We start from the raw sequence: 17,327 nt of genomic DNA on the forward strand, positions 1-17,327 counted from the left end.
GACTGGGATAAGCCTGTGAAAGGAAATTTTGTCCCTGAAGTTTGTATCTGATATCAGCACTGGATTGTGCCTGATTTTGACCTTGTATTCAAGTTAACTCTTGCCTTGGTATATGTTTAATACCCTGTGCATATCTTTTTTTTAATTAAAATTAAAAATTTGGAGTTCCCGTCGTGGCGCAGTGGTTAACGAATCCAACTAGGAACCATGAGGTTGCGGGTTCGGTCCCTGCCCTTGCTCAGTGGGTTAACGATCCGGCGTTGCTGTGAGCTGTGGTGTAGGTTGCAGACGCGGCTCGGATCCCGCGTTGCTGTGGCTCTGGCGTAGGCCAGTGGCTACAGCTCCAATTCAACCCCTAGCCTGGGAACCTCCATATGCTGCGGGATCGGCCCAAGAAATAGCAACAACAACAAAAAGACAAAAGACAAAAAAAAATTTCTTTATTTTATTTTTGCTGGTTAGGGCCACACTGGTGGCATATGGAGGTTCCCAAGCCAGGGGTTGAAATAGGAGTTACAGCTGCCAGCCTACACCACAGCCACAGCAACGCCAGAACCGAGGCAAGTCTGTGACCTACACCACAACCCACTGAGCAAGGCCAGGGATTGAACCCGCAACCTCATGGTTCCTATGGGATTCGTTTCCACTGCCCCACGACGGGAACTCCCCTGTGCATATCTTTGATCTAAATCCCCAGTTACGTGCAGCTCTGCCGTTTCATGACTGAGGTGAGAAGGTGTTTACTGAAGAGAAGTCTGTTGATGGGATGAGAATCTGGTAGACCACGAGTCTCTTGATCTGTGCAGGGTATTAATATGTAAAAGCTGCCTATTTCAGGATTTCTCTAGAAGCTGGCAAGAGTTTGAACTCGTTGTCATTTCTGTCTTGTTGGGTCTGACAGGGTTGGGAAGGTCCAATGGGACCTGTTTTCCTCTCTTACCCAAAGTTTTCCCGCCAGAACACCGTGGGTTGCTACTTGCCTTGAACTGGAAAAGGCATTCACACCTGTGAATGTACTCATCTTTTTAATTTATGGAAGGCTTTTGTACACAACTCTCAATTCTTTGAGAGGGGACAACAAATTTTGCCTTTTTACTGTCATTTGAGAACATTAGGCCCCAGCAACTCATCATTGTGAGCAATTAAAAGTATGGCAGTAAAGATAAATAAAATAAAATTAAATTAAAAGCCCAGCATGGCGCCAGGCAACCGGGAGTCACGCAATAAAGGCCATTTCCATCTCCAACCTGTTTCCTGTGTCCCGGGGGGAAGCCCTGCCCATCGTGGACCCAAATCTCAGCCAGTCCCTCTTTCTCTATCCTTTGATATGGACAAATGGACACTGTCCTATGGAGAGTGTGAATAAAAGAATCTTAGGAGGAGATCTTTTGTGGTGTACTGGGTTAAGGATCTGGCATTGTCACTGCAGTGCCTTGGGTCATTGTGGTGCACGTTTGAGCCCTGGTCGAGGAACTTCCTCATGTCACAGGCACAGGGCCCCCCCTCCCCCTGCCCGCAAAAAAAAAAAAAAAAATGACTCTTTAGGAAATGTTGCTATATATTTATTTGGAAGGCTTTTTTTTTTTTTTTTTTTAGGGCCACACCTGCAGCATATGGAAGTTCCCAGGCTAGGGGGTCAAGTCAGGGCTGCAGCCCCCGGCCTACACCACAACCACAGCAAGGCCAGATCCAAGCCACGCCTGCAACCTACATCACAGCTCACGGCAATGCTGGATCTTTAACCCACTGAGCAAGGCCAAGGATGGAACCTGCAACCTCGTGGATACTAGTTGGGTTTGTTACCACTGAGCCACGACAGGAACTCCTTTATTTATTTATTTTTTTAATAAAAATTTTTAAAGGAAAATATTAGGTAAATAGCAGAACAGGTGATATAAAGATCAAGGTCGTGAGGGAAGGACTGAGGTTTGGGCAATATCACAGCTAACAAGAGCCACTTCTGTTTACTGGAAGTTTATTCAGCGCTGAGGCCCTGTGACAAGGGCTTTACATGTAAGTAGCTTATGTCAACAACTTTCCATGAGGCTTCAAGAGGTGAGGTCCCTTGCTCAAGGTCATGCAGCCAAAAAGTAGTGAAGCTGATTCAGATCCAGGTCTGCAGGGCTTTAGACGCCAGTCTCCTGCCTCCTTCTCCCCATTTAGTTTTGGAATCAAGCCCTGTGCTTATTCCCAAGGCAGGTGGAACGGAGAGAAGTGAGTGATGGGAAAAGTTAGAGAGAGAAAGGACATGGCTTCCTGACAGATTAGATGTGGGGGGTGAGGGAGTAGGAGTCCAAGGAGGGCCATACCCAGGTCCCTGGCCAGGTGACAACGTGGGCAAGAGGGGACGTCCCTGAGTTGGAAATCAGGTGGGACCAGGGAAGCGTTTGGATATGTTTGCCAGAGCAGTGGTCCGGAAGGCAGCGGGATACATGGGTCTGGGACTCAGGTGAGATGGCTGCACAGCAGGCAGAGCGTGGGGATCGACTCGTGATGTCTGCCTGGCACTCAGGAAGGGTAAGAGGCTGTCAAGGCTTGGCTAGCCCTGGGGTCGGCCATGTCTCATGGCAGAGGGGAATTTTCTTCTTCCGCAGTGATGTAGAGAGTTCCTCGAGTATCCCTCAGGTGCTTTTCAGTGCAGGAAGGTGAAAGCCGGAGGGGGCTGGAAGCACAGGAAGCCTTGGGTTTTCCACAGAAGTCTTTATTACGGTGTAAATCCAAGCTCAGGCCTCCCCTGGGCCCCATGCAAAGCCCCAGCGTCAGGGCTAGTGGTGCCCAGGAGACACCAACCCCTCACTGCGCCTCCAGCGGCGAGGTTACGGAAGTGCGGGGCGGGCGCCCTATCTAGGCAACTACAAGCCCCAGTAGGCCCCGCGGCCAAGATGCCTCGCCTTTCCTGGACTCCTAGAGCAGAGCCTCTTGGGAAATGTAGTCCTGGCCGCTCAGGCAAGTTGCGCAAACTCCCTGGTGCGAGGGATCCTGGCACCCACCGGGAAACGGCTCGGGCTGAGGCGGGGAGAGGGTGGGGATAGAAGGGACACGGAGGGGGGCAGAGGGCTAAAGGGGGTGGGGGCAGGCGTCCCGCAGGCAGAGACACCCTTTTCATTCGGCTTTGGCTTTGGATCCGGAGACTGCGGCTGCTGCCGAGGCAAGGGCTCCGGTCCCTGGGATCTTAGCTCGGATCCTGGAGGAGAAACAGGTGGAGTCAAGGGGTGTGGCAAAAGACCGGAGAAGTATCAGAGAACTAAGAGCAAAACAGGATGGAGGAACAGCGTACCCAAAGCCAGCCCCTGCCCTCCACCTACTGGTCTCCGATGGAACTGACACTGACGTTTCTTGAAGGAGATAATCTGCCCTAGGAGATTTAGGGTCAGGCAAAATGGGGTGGGGTGGGAGGTAGGGGCGCCTGGGGGAAGCGTTCTCAAGTTTCCCCATTCCCCACCCATCCTTCTCCACCACATGCCCTTACTTAGCTTTGATGTGGCTCAACTGATTGGTCACCAATCCCACATACTGGTCAATCTGGGCCTGGGGAGACCAAGAAAGGGTGAAGGGAGAGAATGGAGGGGGTTCTCCCTAATTCATTAAGGAAGCTGCTTCCTCCCCAATCCCCACATCAGGAGCTGGGGGGAGTGGCCCACTCTGCCACCTTGAGACCTAATAAGATACGCTTGGAAGTCAGAAGTTCAAGTTGAAGTGTCAAGTCAGATGGGACCACGCTCTGTGTGGGAAGTGATGGCACGAGAATTTGCTAGCGAGTTTGTGTCCTGGGCACTGTTGTTAATTTTGAGTGGGTTGTGTGTGCATGTATGTGTGGGTGTGTTTAGGGGCAGCGGGAGAGCAGAGGGCATGAGTGTTGGTTGTCGAGTCGCTGAGTGGATTGGTTTAAATACTAGTTTGATTCACAGTATTACTTGATTTTGTGAGTCTTGCTGATTCCAGCACCTGAGGGAGTTAGTTAGGACTATCTCCCTGGCAGGGACGGGCAGCATTTGGCTCTCAGCTGTCAAAAATGGAATGTCAGTCCATCTGCCCATCTCTGAATAGAATATATGTCAGTTGGCCCTGGTTCTGTCAGTGATCTGGGTAGCAGACATCCCACCTGATTTAACTGAGATGTCAGTCCCTCGCAGTTTCAGGGAGTCAGGGCATCCTGATTGGCTGGGAAGGGTGTCAGTCAAACCCAGACTATGTGTAGGGATAGATGACATCAGTCTGTCTGTCTGTCTGCAAATGGAATATGTGTTTGTCAGTCTCTGGGGGTAGTATGAGGGGCAACAGGGGCTATCAGGGTATGAGGAGAAGGCATTCATCTGCCCACTGATTGCAGGCTAGCCTGAGTGTCAGGGACAGAAGACACCAGTCAGGCTGCCTGTCTGTAGCTAGGACATGTCAAGTCAGACCTTGGATCGTGGCTGGGGAGGAGCATCAGTTCGGCCACCTGCTTTGGGCTGGGGTGTGTTACTCAGATCCTGGCTGTCATGGGACACCAATCGAAATGGCTGTCTCTGGCTGTGGCGACACATTAAAGACTCTAGCTGCAGGGAGGAGGGGCAGTGGGCAGACCACCTGTGCCCCGCCAGGGCATGTGTCAGTCAGACCCTGGCTGTGGCGGGGTGGGAGCACCAGCTGGTCCTCCTGTCTCTGGCTGGGACATTTGTCATAGACCCTGGCAGGGGTGCGGGGGGCAGGGGGCAGTCAGATCACCCATGTTTGGCGGGACTAGCGCCACCTGAGTGCCTGTCGCACTCACCTGGTGCTGCCGGTACAGCAGAGGGACTGTGAATAAACCGATCACTCCTGCGGGCACAGAGATGGGGGTCAGGGTTCTCCCGGGAGATGAATGGGTCCATGCAGAGCCCTGTCCCCCCACCAAACCCCAGTGACCCACCTCCCCACCCCACCCCCACAGCCTTCCCAGCTCACCCAGAATGAGAAGAGTCAAACCATTGAAGACGGCACCCACGAAGGTCAAGATGTAGAAGAGAAGGGCCAGCTGAGGGAGAGGGTCAAGGTCGGCAGAGCCTCAAGGGTGCTCCCCAGGCTGGGAACATACCCAGCCATGGCCCTCCTCCCCCCCAGGGGCAGGGAGGTGGAAGTTGGGAGCCAGGAGGGCGGGGGGCTTCGGGGCACCTTGAGGGAGTCCACGAGGTCTTCGACCAGGAGGAAATGCCGCAGCTGTGTGGCCGCCGCGACCATGTGGGAGGCAATCTGCTGGGACAAGCGTTCCGTCTGCTCCCGAGTCAGGGTCAGGTCCACATCCAGGTAGGCCCTGAGAGAACAAAGGTGTGTGCCGTGTCCCAGCAGGTGGCAGGGGCCTGGGCCCAGGCCCAGGGGCATGGCTGGATTAAGGGCCAGACATGAGAGTCTGGGAGGAGGTCAGGAGAGAGGATCAAGGATTAAGGGTCAGAGGGTAGGGCCGGAGGTTGGGACTGGAAGGCTGGCGTCAGGAACAGGAGGAGCCAGGGTGAGAAGTCACGGTCATGGTCCTGACTTAGGGTCAGTGCTGGGGTCTGGGGCTGGGCTGGGGGTTCTCACTGGAAGGGGTTGGAGCCGTCCCCACGGTGCACGGCATGCAGCACTTTTCGATAAACCCTGAGAGAGATGGTGCCACAGAGCAGCAACAGGGCCACGTGGGCGGCCACAGACACGATGCTAAAATGCAGGAGGCTGAGCAGGGAGACCATGAGGCCCGTGAAGACTACTCCTGACGTCTTGGTGTCCTTCCAGTATAGCAGGTCCGCCACTGTGGAGGGAGGGGGCAGCGGTCAGGCTGGGGTTTGGAGCTGGCTCGGCTGACCTCTTGACCTTCTATGTCCTGTCTCAGAGCTGAACAAGGACCTCTTGGCACACCGTTGGAGCCTTAACTCAGCTTCCCGATTTCAAACTGTCTTCTTTTATTCCATGCTTGCCTCCTGGAAAACCCAGGTTAAGTGTCTAGCAAGACCCTGCAAGCTTACTCCTGCCCATGGATTATGTGTGGGCACAGTTCGGGGTGAAACTCACTCTTCTGCTTCATACATATCTCACCCTAATTTTTCCTCCTAGGATGCCCTCCTAGTCAACGGGAATGGCTCTTTTTCCTCTTATTATGGCCGCATCTGTGGCATGTGGAAGTTCCCAGGTTTGGGGGTCAAATCGGAGCTGCCGCTGCAGTCTACACCACAAACACGGCAACATGGGATCCGAGCCACATCTTCAACCCATGCCGCATGGCAATACTGGATCCTTAACCACTGAAGAGGCCAGGATTGAACCCACATCCTCACAGAAACAATGTTGGGTCCTTAACCCACTAGGCCACAGGGGAACTCCTAGAATAGCTTTTTTTTTTTTTTTTTTGGCTTCTTAGGGCCCAATCCTCAGGCTAGGGGTCCAATCAGAGCTACAGCTGCCAGCCTACACCCCAGCCACAGCAATATGGGATCCAAGCTGTGTCTGTGACCTACACGACAGCTCAAAGCAATGCTAGATCCTTAATCCACTAAGTGCGGCGAGGGATGGAACCCGCACCCCCGTGTATAATATTCGGATTTATTTCCAATGCGCTACAACAGGAATTCCCTGGAATAGCTCTTAAGTTAAGAACAGCTCTTCTTTTTAAGGGCTCTGCGATAGATGTTCTGTCGTGGGGCTATGCCATCATTCATTTTATTCAACCATGTATCTATTGCTGGGTTATTCGCTTTGTTTCCTCCCCCCATCCTCTTCCCTGACAGTACTGCAAGCACTAGCCTCCTACAGATATTCTTACCTCCAAGAGGTTCTATTTCTGAGATAGAATCCCAGGGGTGGAATTGCTGGGTGGGCTAATTATGTATTTTCAAATGCCATAAATATCATCTGATTGCTTACTAGCAAGACTCTAACAATCCTTATTTCCATGAGCAACGTGAAAGGAATCTTTCCACGGCATTCTGCCTGGCAATGGGTTTTATTGTTCTTTTTATTTTTCTGCACCCTGACAAGTGTAACGTGATACCTCGATACCCCCACCAACATATTTCCTAAATATATTAATAATACCTTCCTAGGCCCTAACTCAAATGTCTGCTCCCTTTCTGACCTTAAACTCATTTCCTAAGTCCAGCCTAAACCCTGTTCAGTGACCTCTGGACCCCCGCGGTTCACCTCACACACCTAAACTTTTCTTTTTTGGCCACGCCCATGGCCTAGGGAGACTCCAGAGCCAGGGACAGAACCCACAACCCGAGCCACAGCAGTGACTATGCCTGATCCTTAACCATACAGCCACCAGGGAACTCCCTGAACTGAGAGCCCAGGGCATTTCCATCTACCTCCAGACTGTCTCCATTCTCCCACTTTTAACTGCAATCAAACTGACCCATCTCAACCAGTCCCCTTCAGAGCCTGACTCCCCGTCACTTCTGTATCCTCCCTAAACACATCCTGCCCACAACATCCAGCTAGGGTAGACCTCCGCCCACCCTTCCTCTGCAGGCTCCCCCCCGAGTGGGGGAGGGGTCGGGTCGCCTGAGGCGGGGGCTAAGTTTAGGCACGCTGGGGGGAGGGAGCCTCACCCGCAGCTGTGCTGGCCTGTCCAGCTCCTGAGTGACAGCGCCGCCTGGGCCTGAGGCTGGGGGAGGGGCCCTCCCTGCTCTTGGGCCCCAAAGCTTCAGCTGGAGACAGAGGGGACCCCACACTCCCTCCACACCGTCCCTAGACACCCCCCGCAGCCCTTCAGCCCCAGCCTGCAGCTCCAGGGAATCTGGGACCAAAAGGACACATCCCCCAGATCTGAGGGCTAAAGGGGTGAATCTGGAAGCCTTTACGCGGTCCCCCAGCCCCGCGACCCAGCCTGTCCCGAAAGCCCACCTTTACTCCCCATCTCGGCTCAGAGCGAGAGGCTACGGACACCGCTTCTTCTCAGGGATTTTGCCCACTTCAGCGGAACCCGGAGGGAGGGAGTAAGGGGGCGGGGCCCCTTCGTACCCAGCCAATGGCCCTCCGTAGAGGTGGGAGCGATACCAAAACGGGGTGGCTCTCTTTATAAACAGCCAAAAGCAGGGATGTCTACAACCAACCCCTAGGAACCATGGAGGCTGAGCATGCTTTAAGGCAGGGCGGGGTCTAGTTACAACTGGTCAATGTATGTGATCAGGGAAGCAGAGAGTTTTTAAAAGGCTCGGAATTTACCTTTACAAGCCCCGTGGCCACATCCAGAAGAGAGCCTTATTTTTTCGGGGATTTGTCCTGTCCAAAATCAGCCTCTAGAGGGAGCACTCTAACAGAGGGAATTATTTTCTTAGCAATCAGCCAATCCCAATGCTCCAAGGAGGACTAACTTCTGAAGTGGGAGGGGGAACTATACAAAAGGAACCAATGGCAACCTTAGGTAACGGGAACATATATTTTTTTTAAAGGGTGGAGTTTATAACGTCTTGCCAATAGCAATACTTCCTCCCTACTCCACGCTCTGTTCCTCTGAGAGGTGGGTCCTTTTAAATTCCATTCAATCCTCCACCCTGGCTGTAGTCCAAGCAAGCACCTTCCCTCACACAGTTTACCTAGAAGGTGTGGTTCCAAAATGAATTCTGATTGGTCCGTGCTATCGAGGCACTGCCCCGTGATTGGCTCCCGCTCCTGCTGCCCCCAAGGCTCTTCCTCCTTCTCGTCCGGTGAGGGCTCAACCGGACTAGAGTTCGAGTTCGAATCCCGGGACTGAGGTGGGGATGGGGTATGCGCCTGGGGGTCCCCAGAGCCAAGGCTGGGCTGCAGAGTCAAGACTTCAGGCAGCGAGGACTGAGCAAGTCCAAGTTGGAGGTCCAACTCTGGTGCGTTAGAGAGAGAAGGCTGTAAGCTTTCACCTTGGAGGTGCCCTAAGTAGAGACCACCCACCCCTTATGGCTTCGGTCCCAGCACCGTGGACATCTCACCTTTCCTCGCCTCTCCAGCCTCTGATCCGTCCGGCTCATCTTCCAGCGGAGTAGAGCTACTGGTGGCAGAGTCCTCCCCGGACCCTACTCCCCGAGCCGCCCAGCCCAACTGGTCCAGGTGGAGCCCTAGGTCCTCCAGGGGGCGCTCGACCGTAGGGGCAGAATCCGGGTCACCACGGCGCCCGGGCTCTGGGGATTGGCTCAGGCTGGGGATGCTTTCCAAGCTGTCGCCCAGGCTAGGCTGAGGGGGTGGGTCTCGCGGCTCTGAGACGGAGCGACCCTGCGGTCGTGGGCGGCGGGCAGCTGAATCCCTGCGGGCCCCAGAGCCCACCACACCGTCGAAGGCAATGTAGGAGAAGGTCAGCTCCCGGGGAGTGCCCCAGTCCTGCGATGTGGTCTCTTCCTCGTCGTCCTCTGAGAACTCCCGGGCTGTGTGCAGCTCTCGAAAATCGGAGTCGTCGTTGCCTCCTGCCATGAGCAAAGGAGGCCATCAACTCTTCTGACCAAGCAAGACCTTGCCTCACCCTCCTTAACCCCCTTACTCAGCTGAGAGCCCCCTTCAAGTTCCACTCTCACATCCTCCCTCTCGACTTACCTTCTGTGGAGTCAGGAGTAGAGGAAGCTGTAGATGGAGCTTCTTCTGCAAGACGGAAAAAAATCGAAGACTCTTAGAAGTTTAGATGGCCCAAATTACAGAAGCAGTGTGCCAACCCTGGAAACTTGTCTGAACTAAGGAATCTGATCATTTTAACCAAAAGACCTTTAGGATATTCTGCATACAGACCATAAAACCTTAGTATCTCTGCAAGCAGAAACTCAGTTTTTTTTTTAATTTTTAATTTTTTGGCCGCACTCAGGGCACATGGAAATTCCCGGGCTAGGTATCAAACCCGTGCCACAGCAGCGACCTGAGGTGCTGCAGTGACAACGCCAAATCCTTAACCCGCTGTGGCACAAGGAAACTCTAGCTCAGTTTCAGAAAGGAGTTGCCTTGTGGCACAGCGGGTGAAGGGTCTCACATCGTTGCAGGCGGCTTGGGTCACTGCTGTGGCGCATGTTTTGCGAGGCCAAAGGGAAACAAAGAAGCTCAATTTTAAAAATTCAAATCCAGGGATCTTGATCTCAGAAGCATCATGTTAGGGATTTGAGGAGGCTTCCATTCATGAACTCTTTCAACAACCATTAATTGAGCACCTGATACATGCCTGGCACTGTTTTAGATGCTGAGGATACAATGGTGAACACAACATATTAAATCCCTACCCTCAAAGAGCTTACCCTCTATAGGGGACACAGACAATACACAATTACACTAGGGTGTTGGGTCTCAAGTGTGTGGATAAAAGTCAAGGTAAGGGGAGAGAAAGCAAAGGGGATGCTATTTCAGACAGGGTGGTGAGAAAGACTTCTCTAATGACATCTGAGCAGAAACCTGAATGATGCGAGGAAGCCATGAGGATATCTTGGTAAGAGTCTTTCAGGCAGAGGGAAAAGCCAGAGCCAAGGCCCTTAGACAAGCAATATGCTTTTCATACTCGAGAAACAGAGAAGCGTGCAGATGTGACTGGAGGAGCGACTTGAAGGCGAGAGGGATGGGAGACGAGGGCAGGGAATTGAGGGCAGGGAATTAAGGCCAGGGCGTGGGGTGGGGGGATAATGTAGGGCCTTCCTTTCCAAGCCCAGGTAAATACAAGATCTTACAATGTTAGGATAATACTCTACAATGTTAAAATAACAACTTCTCAGAATTTTGGCATCTGGACTCCCAAGACATGTAAGGGGCTTGGCCAGTGTTGAAATCTCCAGCTGTCAGAACCACAGGGGTGTGAGACAGAGAACGTTAGACAAGAGCTGTTAAGAGCCCTGGGCTCAGAGATCATGAGACTCAGACAAGGCATTTTCAATTGTAGAATCCAGCCCCTCAGAGATAACTTGGGGCTTTGCCTGCAGGAGGTGTCAATACTGCTTGGAAATTGCAATCAGATGCCTCCCCCCGCCCTGCCCCCACCTCGTTTCCTCAGCTGGGGATAGGAGGCCAGGAATCAGAGGCCTGGAGTGGAGTGGGTCTCCTCCAAGGTTACTATTAATCAGTGGTAAAACCTGCTAAGGACCTAGGAGTCCCAGCCCCAACTCAGGGATGGCTGTTTCCCCAGAATTTGGGCATTAGACAATTTGGGCAAGGTCGGGGCTTCCTTGGAGTCTGGGCAGAAAATGGAGGTGGGATGCAAAGATGGGTGATGGGATAGAGGGAGTCAGACCCCTCTTCTCCATTCTGGCTCTACCCCTCCTTTCAAGTCTCCTCGCCGCTGGCTGCGGCCAGCACCACGGCGAGGGGACAGCTCCTAGAGATCTTCCTCATCGCCGGGCGGAGCCCCGTGGCACATCTCAGCACCCAGCGCGCCCCCCGCTGGCTATCTCAGTGCCCCCCACCTCTGCCCCGAATCACTCAGGTTCTCTGGGTCAAGTCGCCCCCATCGCCGCTAAAACACGGGGGGAGGGGAGAGCTTCCTTTGTCTCCTTCACCTCTTCTCCCATCTCAGCTCTCCTGTGGTTAGTGTCGGAAGGGAAACCGGAGAGGAGCCCACCCGGGCCTCTGGGCCCCACACCAGGCCTGAGCCTCCCTCTACTCACTGCAGTGGGCGAAGACCGGCAGGACCTGCCCCATGGCCCTCCTCGGGCCTGCATCGGGACCCCCGCCCACTCCGGCCACGCCGCCCTGGGCCTGGGGCCGCGGGCGCTCATCTCCACCGCGCCCAGGACGCCGCCGCCGCCGCCATCCTCGCCGCCTCCTCCTCCCGGGCCGCTCCAGCAGCCGCCGCCGCCCTCAGCTCCGCTCCGCGGGGGCGGGCGGGGCCGCTGGGGGGGGGGGCACTGCAGCGCTGGGACCGGGGGCGGGGCCAGAGAACAGGAGGAGGGGCGGAACTTGAGGGAGGGCAAGAGGGGCGGGGAAACACCGGGAGGCTAGAGGTGGGTGTGTCCTTCCTAAAAGAGGGGCGGAGCTATGACGGTAGGCTACCGTCCGAGAAGGCGTGGAAGGCGGTCTGAAGGGCGGGGCCGTTAGGGAAAAAAGAGCAGGGCCTAGAGTAGGATGAGGGGCTCGGGGAGATAATGACGAAAGAACCTAGGCGCAAAGGATGGGGGCGTGGATCTCAGAGTGGGTTGGGGTGGAGCTAGAGGTGGCATTGCGGAGAGGGTATAAAGATTGCAGAGAGGTAAGGTATGAGCCTAGATTCTCAGAAGGAGTGGGAAAGGGAGCGGGAAGAAACTACTCAGAAAGTTTTGAGAAAAGAGGAGGAGCTCAAGCACAGGTGAATCTTAAGCCAATGTAGAATTATTCAGCGTTGGGCGGGGCTAGTCAGAGACAGAGGAGCTAGAGGCGTGGCCTACAGGGAATAGAGCAGAACAGGCAAAGAACAAGGCGGGCGTAACCAAGGGGGCGGGGCTATGCCTGTAGCTAAGAGGCGGAGCTAGAAGCAGATCTCGGACTGAGAACATCAGAAGCCTCTGAGGCTGGAGGCTTGAATGGATGGACCGGGTGTGGAAGGGAAGTGATTGAAATCCTGGGAGGAGATCGAGAGGGGAGGGATTGAACTAAAAATAATTTAAAGCCTTTGAAACCGGGTTGGGAATCACTGATGCGGGCGGAGCTTGACCAGATCAGAGCTGGGGACCCAAAGACCAGCGTTGAAAATGCGGATTCTAGAGATTGTTTCCCTGTAACACTTGTTTACATCTGTGACTCAGTTTCCTTTTCGGTAGATTGGAGATGATGATGTAAAATGGTGTGCAGTTCGCAGTGAGTGCTAGTTTGGTGCTCTGATCATTTTTTCCCTGACCCAAATTCCAAACCTCGCTTTGAAGGTGTGAAAGAGAGGAGATTGAAGAGTTCAATCCCTTCTAGTGACTCGAATGCAGGTCAAGGGCATAGGAAGATTTAGGTAGTTTAAAATCTCACAGTGTCGGGGATTAGCGGAGGTGCGGGTGGGGGGGGGGCTCAGTTAGCAGGTGCAGAGAGTGAAACCTTCCTGATCTCCAGGCTGAAAGATGGCGGTTCTTACCCGCCTGCTGGGACGTCTCTGGCCAGCTCGCAAGGAAGAGGAGGTGGAGGAGGACGAAGAGAGCAGGTCTCCAGGACGTGCCGCGTTGCGCCCAGCGGCCACACGGGGGTGCGGTAGCACCGTGGGGCCTGCGCTTCGGGGCGAGCGCAATGCAAGGCTGGCGCGCACACATGGAGGACGCGCATTGCGCTTGGCTGGCGCTACCCGGACTGCCCCCAGGCTGGGCTTTCTTCGCGGTCCTCGACGGCCACGGCGGGGCGCGAGCCGCCCTCTTCGGCGCGCGCCACTTGCCGGGCCACGTGCTCGAGGCGCTGGGCCCAGAGCCTGGCGAGCCCGAGGGCGTGTGCGGAGCGCTGCGCCGCGCCTTCCTGAATGCAGACGCACGCCTGCGCGCGCTCTGGCCCCGCGGCGAGCCGGGCGGCTCCACCGCTGTGGCGTTGCTGGTTTCCCCGCGCTTTCTGTACCTGGCGCACTGTGGTGACTCCCGCGCGGTGCTGAGTCGCGTGGGAGCCGTGGCCTTCAGCACCGAGGATCATCGGCCCCTCCGTCCCCGGGAACGAGAACGCATCCATGACGCGGGCGGTACTATCCGCCGCCGGCGCCTCGAGGGCTCTCTGGCAGTGTCACGAGCGCTGGGAGACTTTGCTTACAAAGAAGCTCCTGGAAGACCCCCGGAACTGCAGCTCGTTTCCGCGGAGCCTGAAGTGACCGCCCTGGCACACCGGGCAGAGGACGAGTTTGTGCTCCTGGCCTCTGACGGCGTGTGGGACACGATGTCTGGCTCTGCCCTGGCGGGACTGGTGGCATCGCGCCTCTGCCTGGGCTTGGCTCCAGAGCTTCTCTGCGCACAGCTGTTGGACACGTGTCTATGCAAGGTCCTGGGGGCGGGGCTTGAGATCTTTCGGGGAAGAACCTAAGGGATTTAGTGGGAAGGAGCTTTGATGGAGAAGCAGCAGGAAAACTAGAAAGGGAGGAGAGGGGCTCCACTAAGGGGTGGGTCTGTTGGAATAGGGCCGGCCAAAATATGCAGGGGGCAGAGACTGAGGAGAGGCTTGAGGCAATAAGCATAGTTCTAGATAAATGGGAGGGATTTAAGAGAAGGGGCGTGGTCTTTTGGAATGGGCCGGCCCTTGGATCTAGGAGCGGGTCCTGAGGTGTGATTCCAAGCAGAAGGAAGAGCAGCTAAACAACAGTGGGAGGAGCTTTGGAGAGGGGAGGTGGTTCTCTTTAACAGGATGGGGTTAGAACAGTGAGGCCTGGTTTAGACTGGCAGAAGGGTGGGACTTGAGAGAAATGGGCATAACCAGATGGGGAAGAGGGTCCTAGAACAGGGGAGTGTTGGGGTACTCTGCTTCCAAGGGCCTGGAGGCCATGCTGGGGTATTTTAACCAGGCTCGCTTTTCTCCACCTCCAGGGCAGCCTGGACAACATGACCTGCATCCTGGTCTGCTTCCCAGGGGCCCCCAGGCCTTGTGAGGAGGCCATCAGGAAGGAGCTAGTGCTGGACGCAGCCCTAGGACGCAGGGTTGCAGGTGAGCAGGCGCCAGGAGCCCAGGAGAAGGGGTGGTCGGCAAGCAGGGCATCCTCACAACCCTTGCCCCCTTCTCAGAGCTGTGTGCCTCTGCCCAGGAGACCCCTAGCCTGAACACAGTTTTCAGGACCCTGGCCTCTGAGGACATCCCGGATTTACCTCCTGGGGGAGGGCTCTACTGCAAGTGAGTTGGGGGGGGTAGGGTGGAATGGGAGGAGGGGGCGGTAGGAGGAGGATCCCCTCCTGAGGGCCTTCCTTGATCTCCAGGGCCACAGTCGTCGCTGAAGCTTACTCTCAGTTCTGCCAGGCCTTGGAAGAGCGCTGCGTGGTAAGGACCCTGTGTTCTTGAATGTTGCTTTTAGAAGGGTGCAATCCAGGGAGTTCCCTTTGTGGCTCAGTGGTTAATGAACCCGACTAGGAGCCATGAGGATCTGGGTTCGGTCATGTGGTGCCATGAACTGTGGTGTAGGTGGCAGATATGGCTCGGATCCCCTGTTGTTGTGGCTGTGGCATAGACCAGCAGCTACAGCTCCGATTGGAACCTAACCTGGGAACCTCCAAATGTCATGGATGCAGCCCTAAAAAGACAGAAGACCAAATAATAATAATAATAATAATAATAATAATAGGAGTTCCCAACATGGCTCAGTGGTTAACGAATCCGACTGCGAACCATGAGGTTGTGGGTTCAATCCCTGGCCTCGCTCAGTGGATTAAGGATCTGGTGTGGCCGTGAGCTGTGGTGTAGGTTGAAAATGCGGCTTGGATCCCATGTTGCTGTGTCTGTGGCGTAGGTAGGCGGCTGCAGCTCCGATTAAACCCCTAGCCTGGGAGCCTCCATATTCTGCACTTGTGGCCCTAGAAAAGACAAAATAATAATAATAATAATAGAAGCATGTAATCCAGCCTCCCACCTCACTTCCTAAACCTCACCTCCTGAAATGATGGGGAAATTGAGCCAGCAGGGACAAGGGACTTGCCTGATATATTAATAAATTCTCACACCTGGTCCTGAAGAATTGTGCTAACCATATTGGGGGGTGGGTGGGGTAGGAAATGCAGAAGCAGAGGAGAACAGATTGTGCTTCTCCTCCAGGAAATGTGCCCTCTACAGAACTCTGTGAAGCCCCATCACCCCCAAGCACCACCCCTCCAGCCAGGAATAAGGCAGAAAAATTTAGGGAATGTTGATGACCAATACCAAGGGCTGACTGCACTGCAGAGATCACCAGGACAACTCTGAGGGTGGTCCAGGTCTTAGAAGAGAGAGGGTGCAAATTAGGCTCAGAGAGCCCCTGGGTGATGTCCAAAGAGATGATGGGTGGAGCCACATAAATTAAGGTATAAGGTGGGAGTCCGGGAGGAAACGTGAGGGAGGAACCGGGAAGGCCTTTGGAGGGCAGCGAAGGGAGTTGGGTTATTACCAGTTGGAGGAGGGAGGATTGTTGATAGTTTCTCAGCAGCAGAAGGAAGTATTTGTCAGGATTCTTCTGAGTTGTGAGTGACAGAAACCCCATTCAACCTGGGGAGACAAACGAAGGGTTTTACTGGGCCATATAATTGAAGAGTTCAGGGACTTAAGGCATGACTGCATCCAGTTGTCAGAGGATGTCATCAAGAACTGTCTCTTAGTTTTACTTTCTCTGAGTTGACTTCATTCCCAGGCACAGTCTCTACATGAGGTAGCAGAGCTGCAGCAGGCTCACATCCAGGAGCCTACCATTCCCAGCGGAGGGAGCATGGCAGTTTCTCAGTAATTGCAGCCCTGATTCCGGAGCTGGTTCTCATTGGCTACACCAGATCACGTGCCTGACCAGTCACTGAGTCTCTGATTGGCCAGACCGGGGTTCCACGCCCACCTCTAGGGCTTAGCCTTGAGGTCCAGGCACCCAACACTGAGGGACTGAGATGGGGAATGCTGGCTCCTAGGAGGAATATCCCAGTGGTGCTTCCAGAATAGAGGGGAGTAAATGGCGACGGGCGAGAAGGGATTCCTATTCACCGTCTCCCACGTTTTGTGTTACAGAAGGGGCAGAGTGCGACTGGGAAGCCCGCTGGCACCCATTCAGGCTCTGCCTTGGACTTGGAGGCCTGACAGCTGTTGTCCTTTGGGGACCCTCTCCCCAGCTGGGCCCTCAATGGAATTAAGGAAGAAAACTCCCCCTCCCCAGCTATGCACACCAGCGGAAGGAAGACAGGCCAATGGAGGAACGCCAGAATATTTATTTCCCTTTCTCCTACTTCCCTCTCACAGAAGGTCTTATGAGAGGGGGAAATTCCACACACACACAAATTTTTTAAAAAATATTTAGAGCTGAAGAGTTCCTGTTACGGCGCAGTGGAAACGAATTTGACTAGTATCCGTGAGGATGCGGGTTCGATCCCTGGCCTCAATGGGTTAAGGATCTGAGCTGTGGTGTAGGTCCCAGACCTCCTGGCTCGGATCCTGCGTGGCCATGGAGGTGGTGCAGGCTGACAGCTGTAGTTCCAATTCGACCCCTAGCCTGGGAACTTCCATATACCTCGGGTGTGGCCCTAAAAAGAAGAAGGAGGAAAAAAAAGCTGAATGTACCCTGAGAAATCACCCAGTTCAATAACCTTTCTCTTCCGTTCATATTTTTCATCTATTTAGGGGGAAAGGAGGGAAAGTTTTTATGATTAAATTTTAATTACATAATTCAAAATGCCTTTTTTTGATGGGAAAAATTAAAACCACACACATTATTTGCCCAGTCATTTGGCAGACATGTAGTGGGCACTTGCTATGTGTTAGGCCATCAACCAGGCAGATCCATTGAGGTTCCTCCCCTCAGAACCCTGTAGTGTGTGGGGTGGGATAGG

The 17,327-nt window shown here is 54.3% G+C and overlaps 2 protein-coding genes across 4 annotated transcripts; one reads left to right on the forward strand and one right to left on the reverse strand.

Annotated features, from left to right (window-relative positions):
* Positions 1-1,958: 1,958 nt before the first annotated feature.
* On the reverse strand, positions 1,959-11,742 carry RTN2 (reticulon 2). Of its 3 annotated transcripts, XM_047789627.1 has the most exons (11): positions 11,529-11,671; positions 9,493-9,537; positions 8,898-9,365; positions 8,529-8,792; positions 5,539-5,746; positions 5,134-5,272; positions 4,927-4,996; positions 4,754-4,800; positions 3,470-3,528; positions 3,306-3,355; positions 1,959-3,184 (listed from the first exon to the last, which is right to left on the reverse strand). In XM_047789627.1, the coding sequence occupies exons 1-11, from the start codon at positions 11,560-11,562 to the stop codon at positions 2,943-2,945; spliced, it is 1,626 nt and encodes a 541-aa protein (XP_047645583.1). In that variant the 5' UTR covers positions 11,563-11,671; the 3' UTR covers positions 1,959-2,942. The 3 variants fall into 3 exon arrangements, with proteins under 3 accessions (XP_047645583.1, XP_047645584.1, XP_047645585.1); XM_047789628.1 differs by lacking the exon at positions 3,306-3,355 and having other exon boundaries at positions 11,529-11,742; XM_047789629.1 differs by lacking the exons at positions 3,306-3,355; positions 8,529-8,792; positions 8,898-9,365; positions 9,493-9,537; positions 11,529-11,671 and adding an exon at positions 7,837-7,931.
* A 133-nt stretch (positions 11,743-11,875) lies between these two features.
* PPM1N (protein phosphatase, Mg2+/Mn2+ dependent 1N (putative)) lies at positions 11,876-16,808 on the forward strand. Its single transcript, XM_047789630.1, is given in 6 exon segments — positions 11,876-13,033; positions 13,035-13,830; positions 14,370-14,487; positions 14,565-14,670; positions 14,754-14,814; positions 16,513-16,808. Coding segments are annotated over 6 exon segments (1,242 nt in total). The 5' UTR covers positions 11,876-12,941; the 3' UTR covers positions 16,582-16,808.
* The last annotated feature ends 519 nt before the right edge of the window (positions 16,809-17,327 follow it).

Source organism: Phacochoerus africanus, chromosome 8, assembly GCF_016906955.1.
Source record: "Phacochoerus africanus isolate WHEZ1 chromosome 8, ROS_Pafr_v1, whole genome shotgun sequence".
Lineage (NCBI taxonomy): Eukaryota > Metazoa > Chordata > Mammalia > Artiodactyla > Suidae > Phacochoerus > Phacochoerus africanus.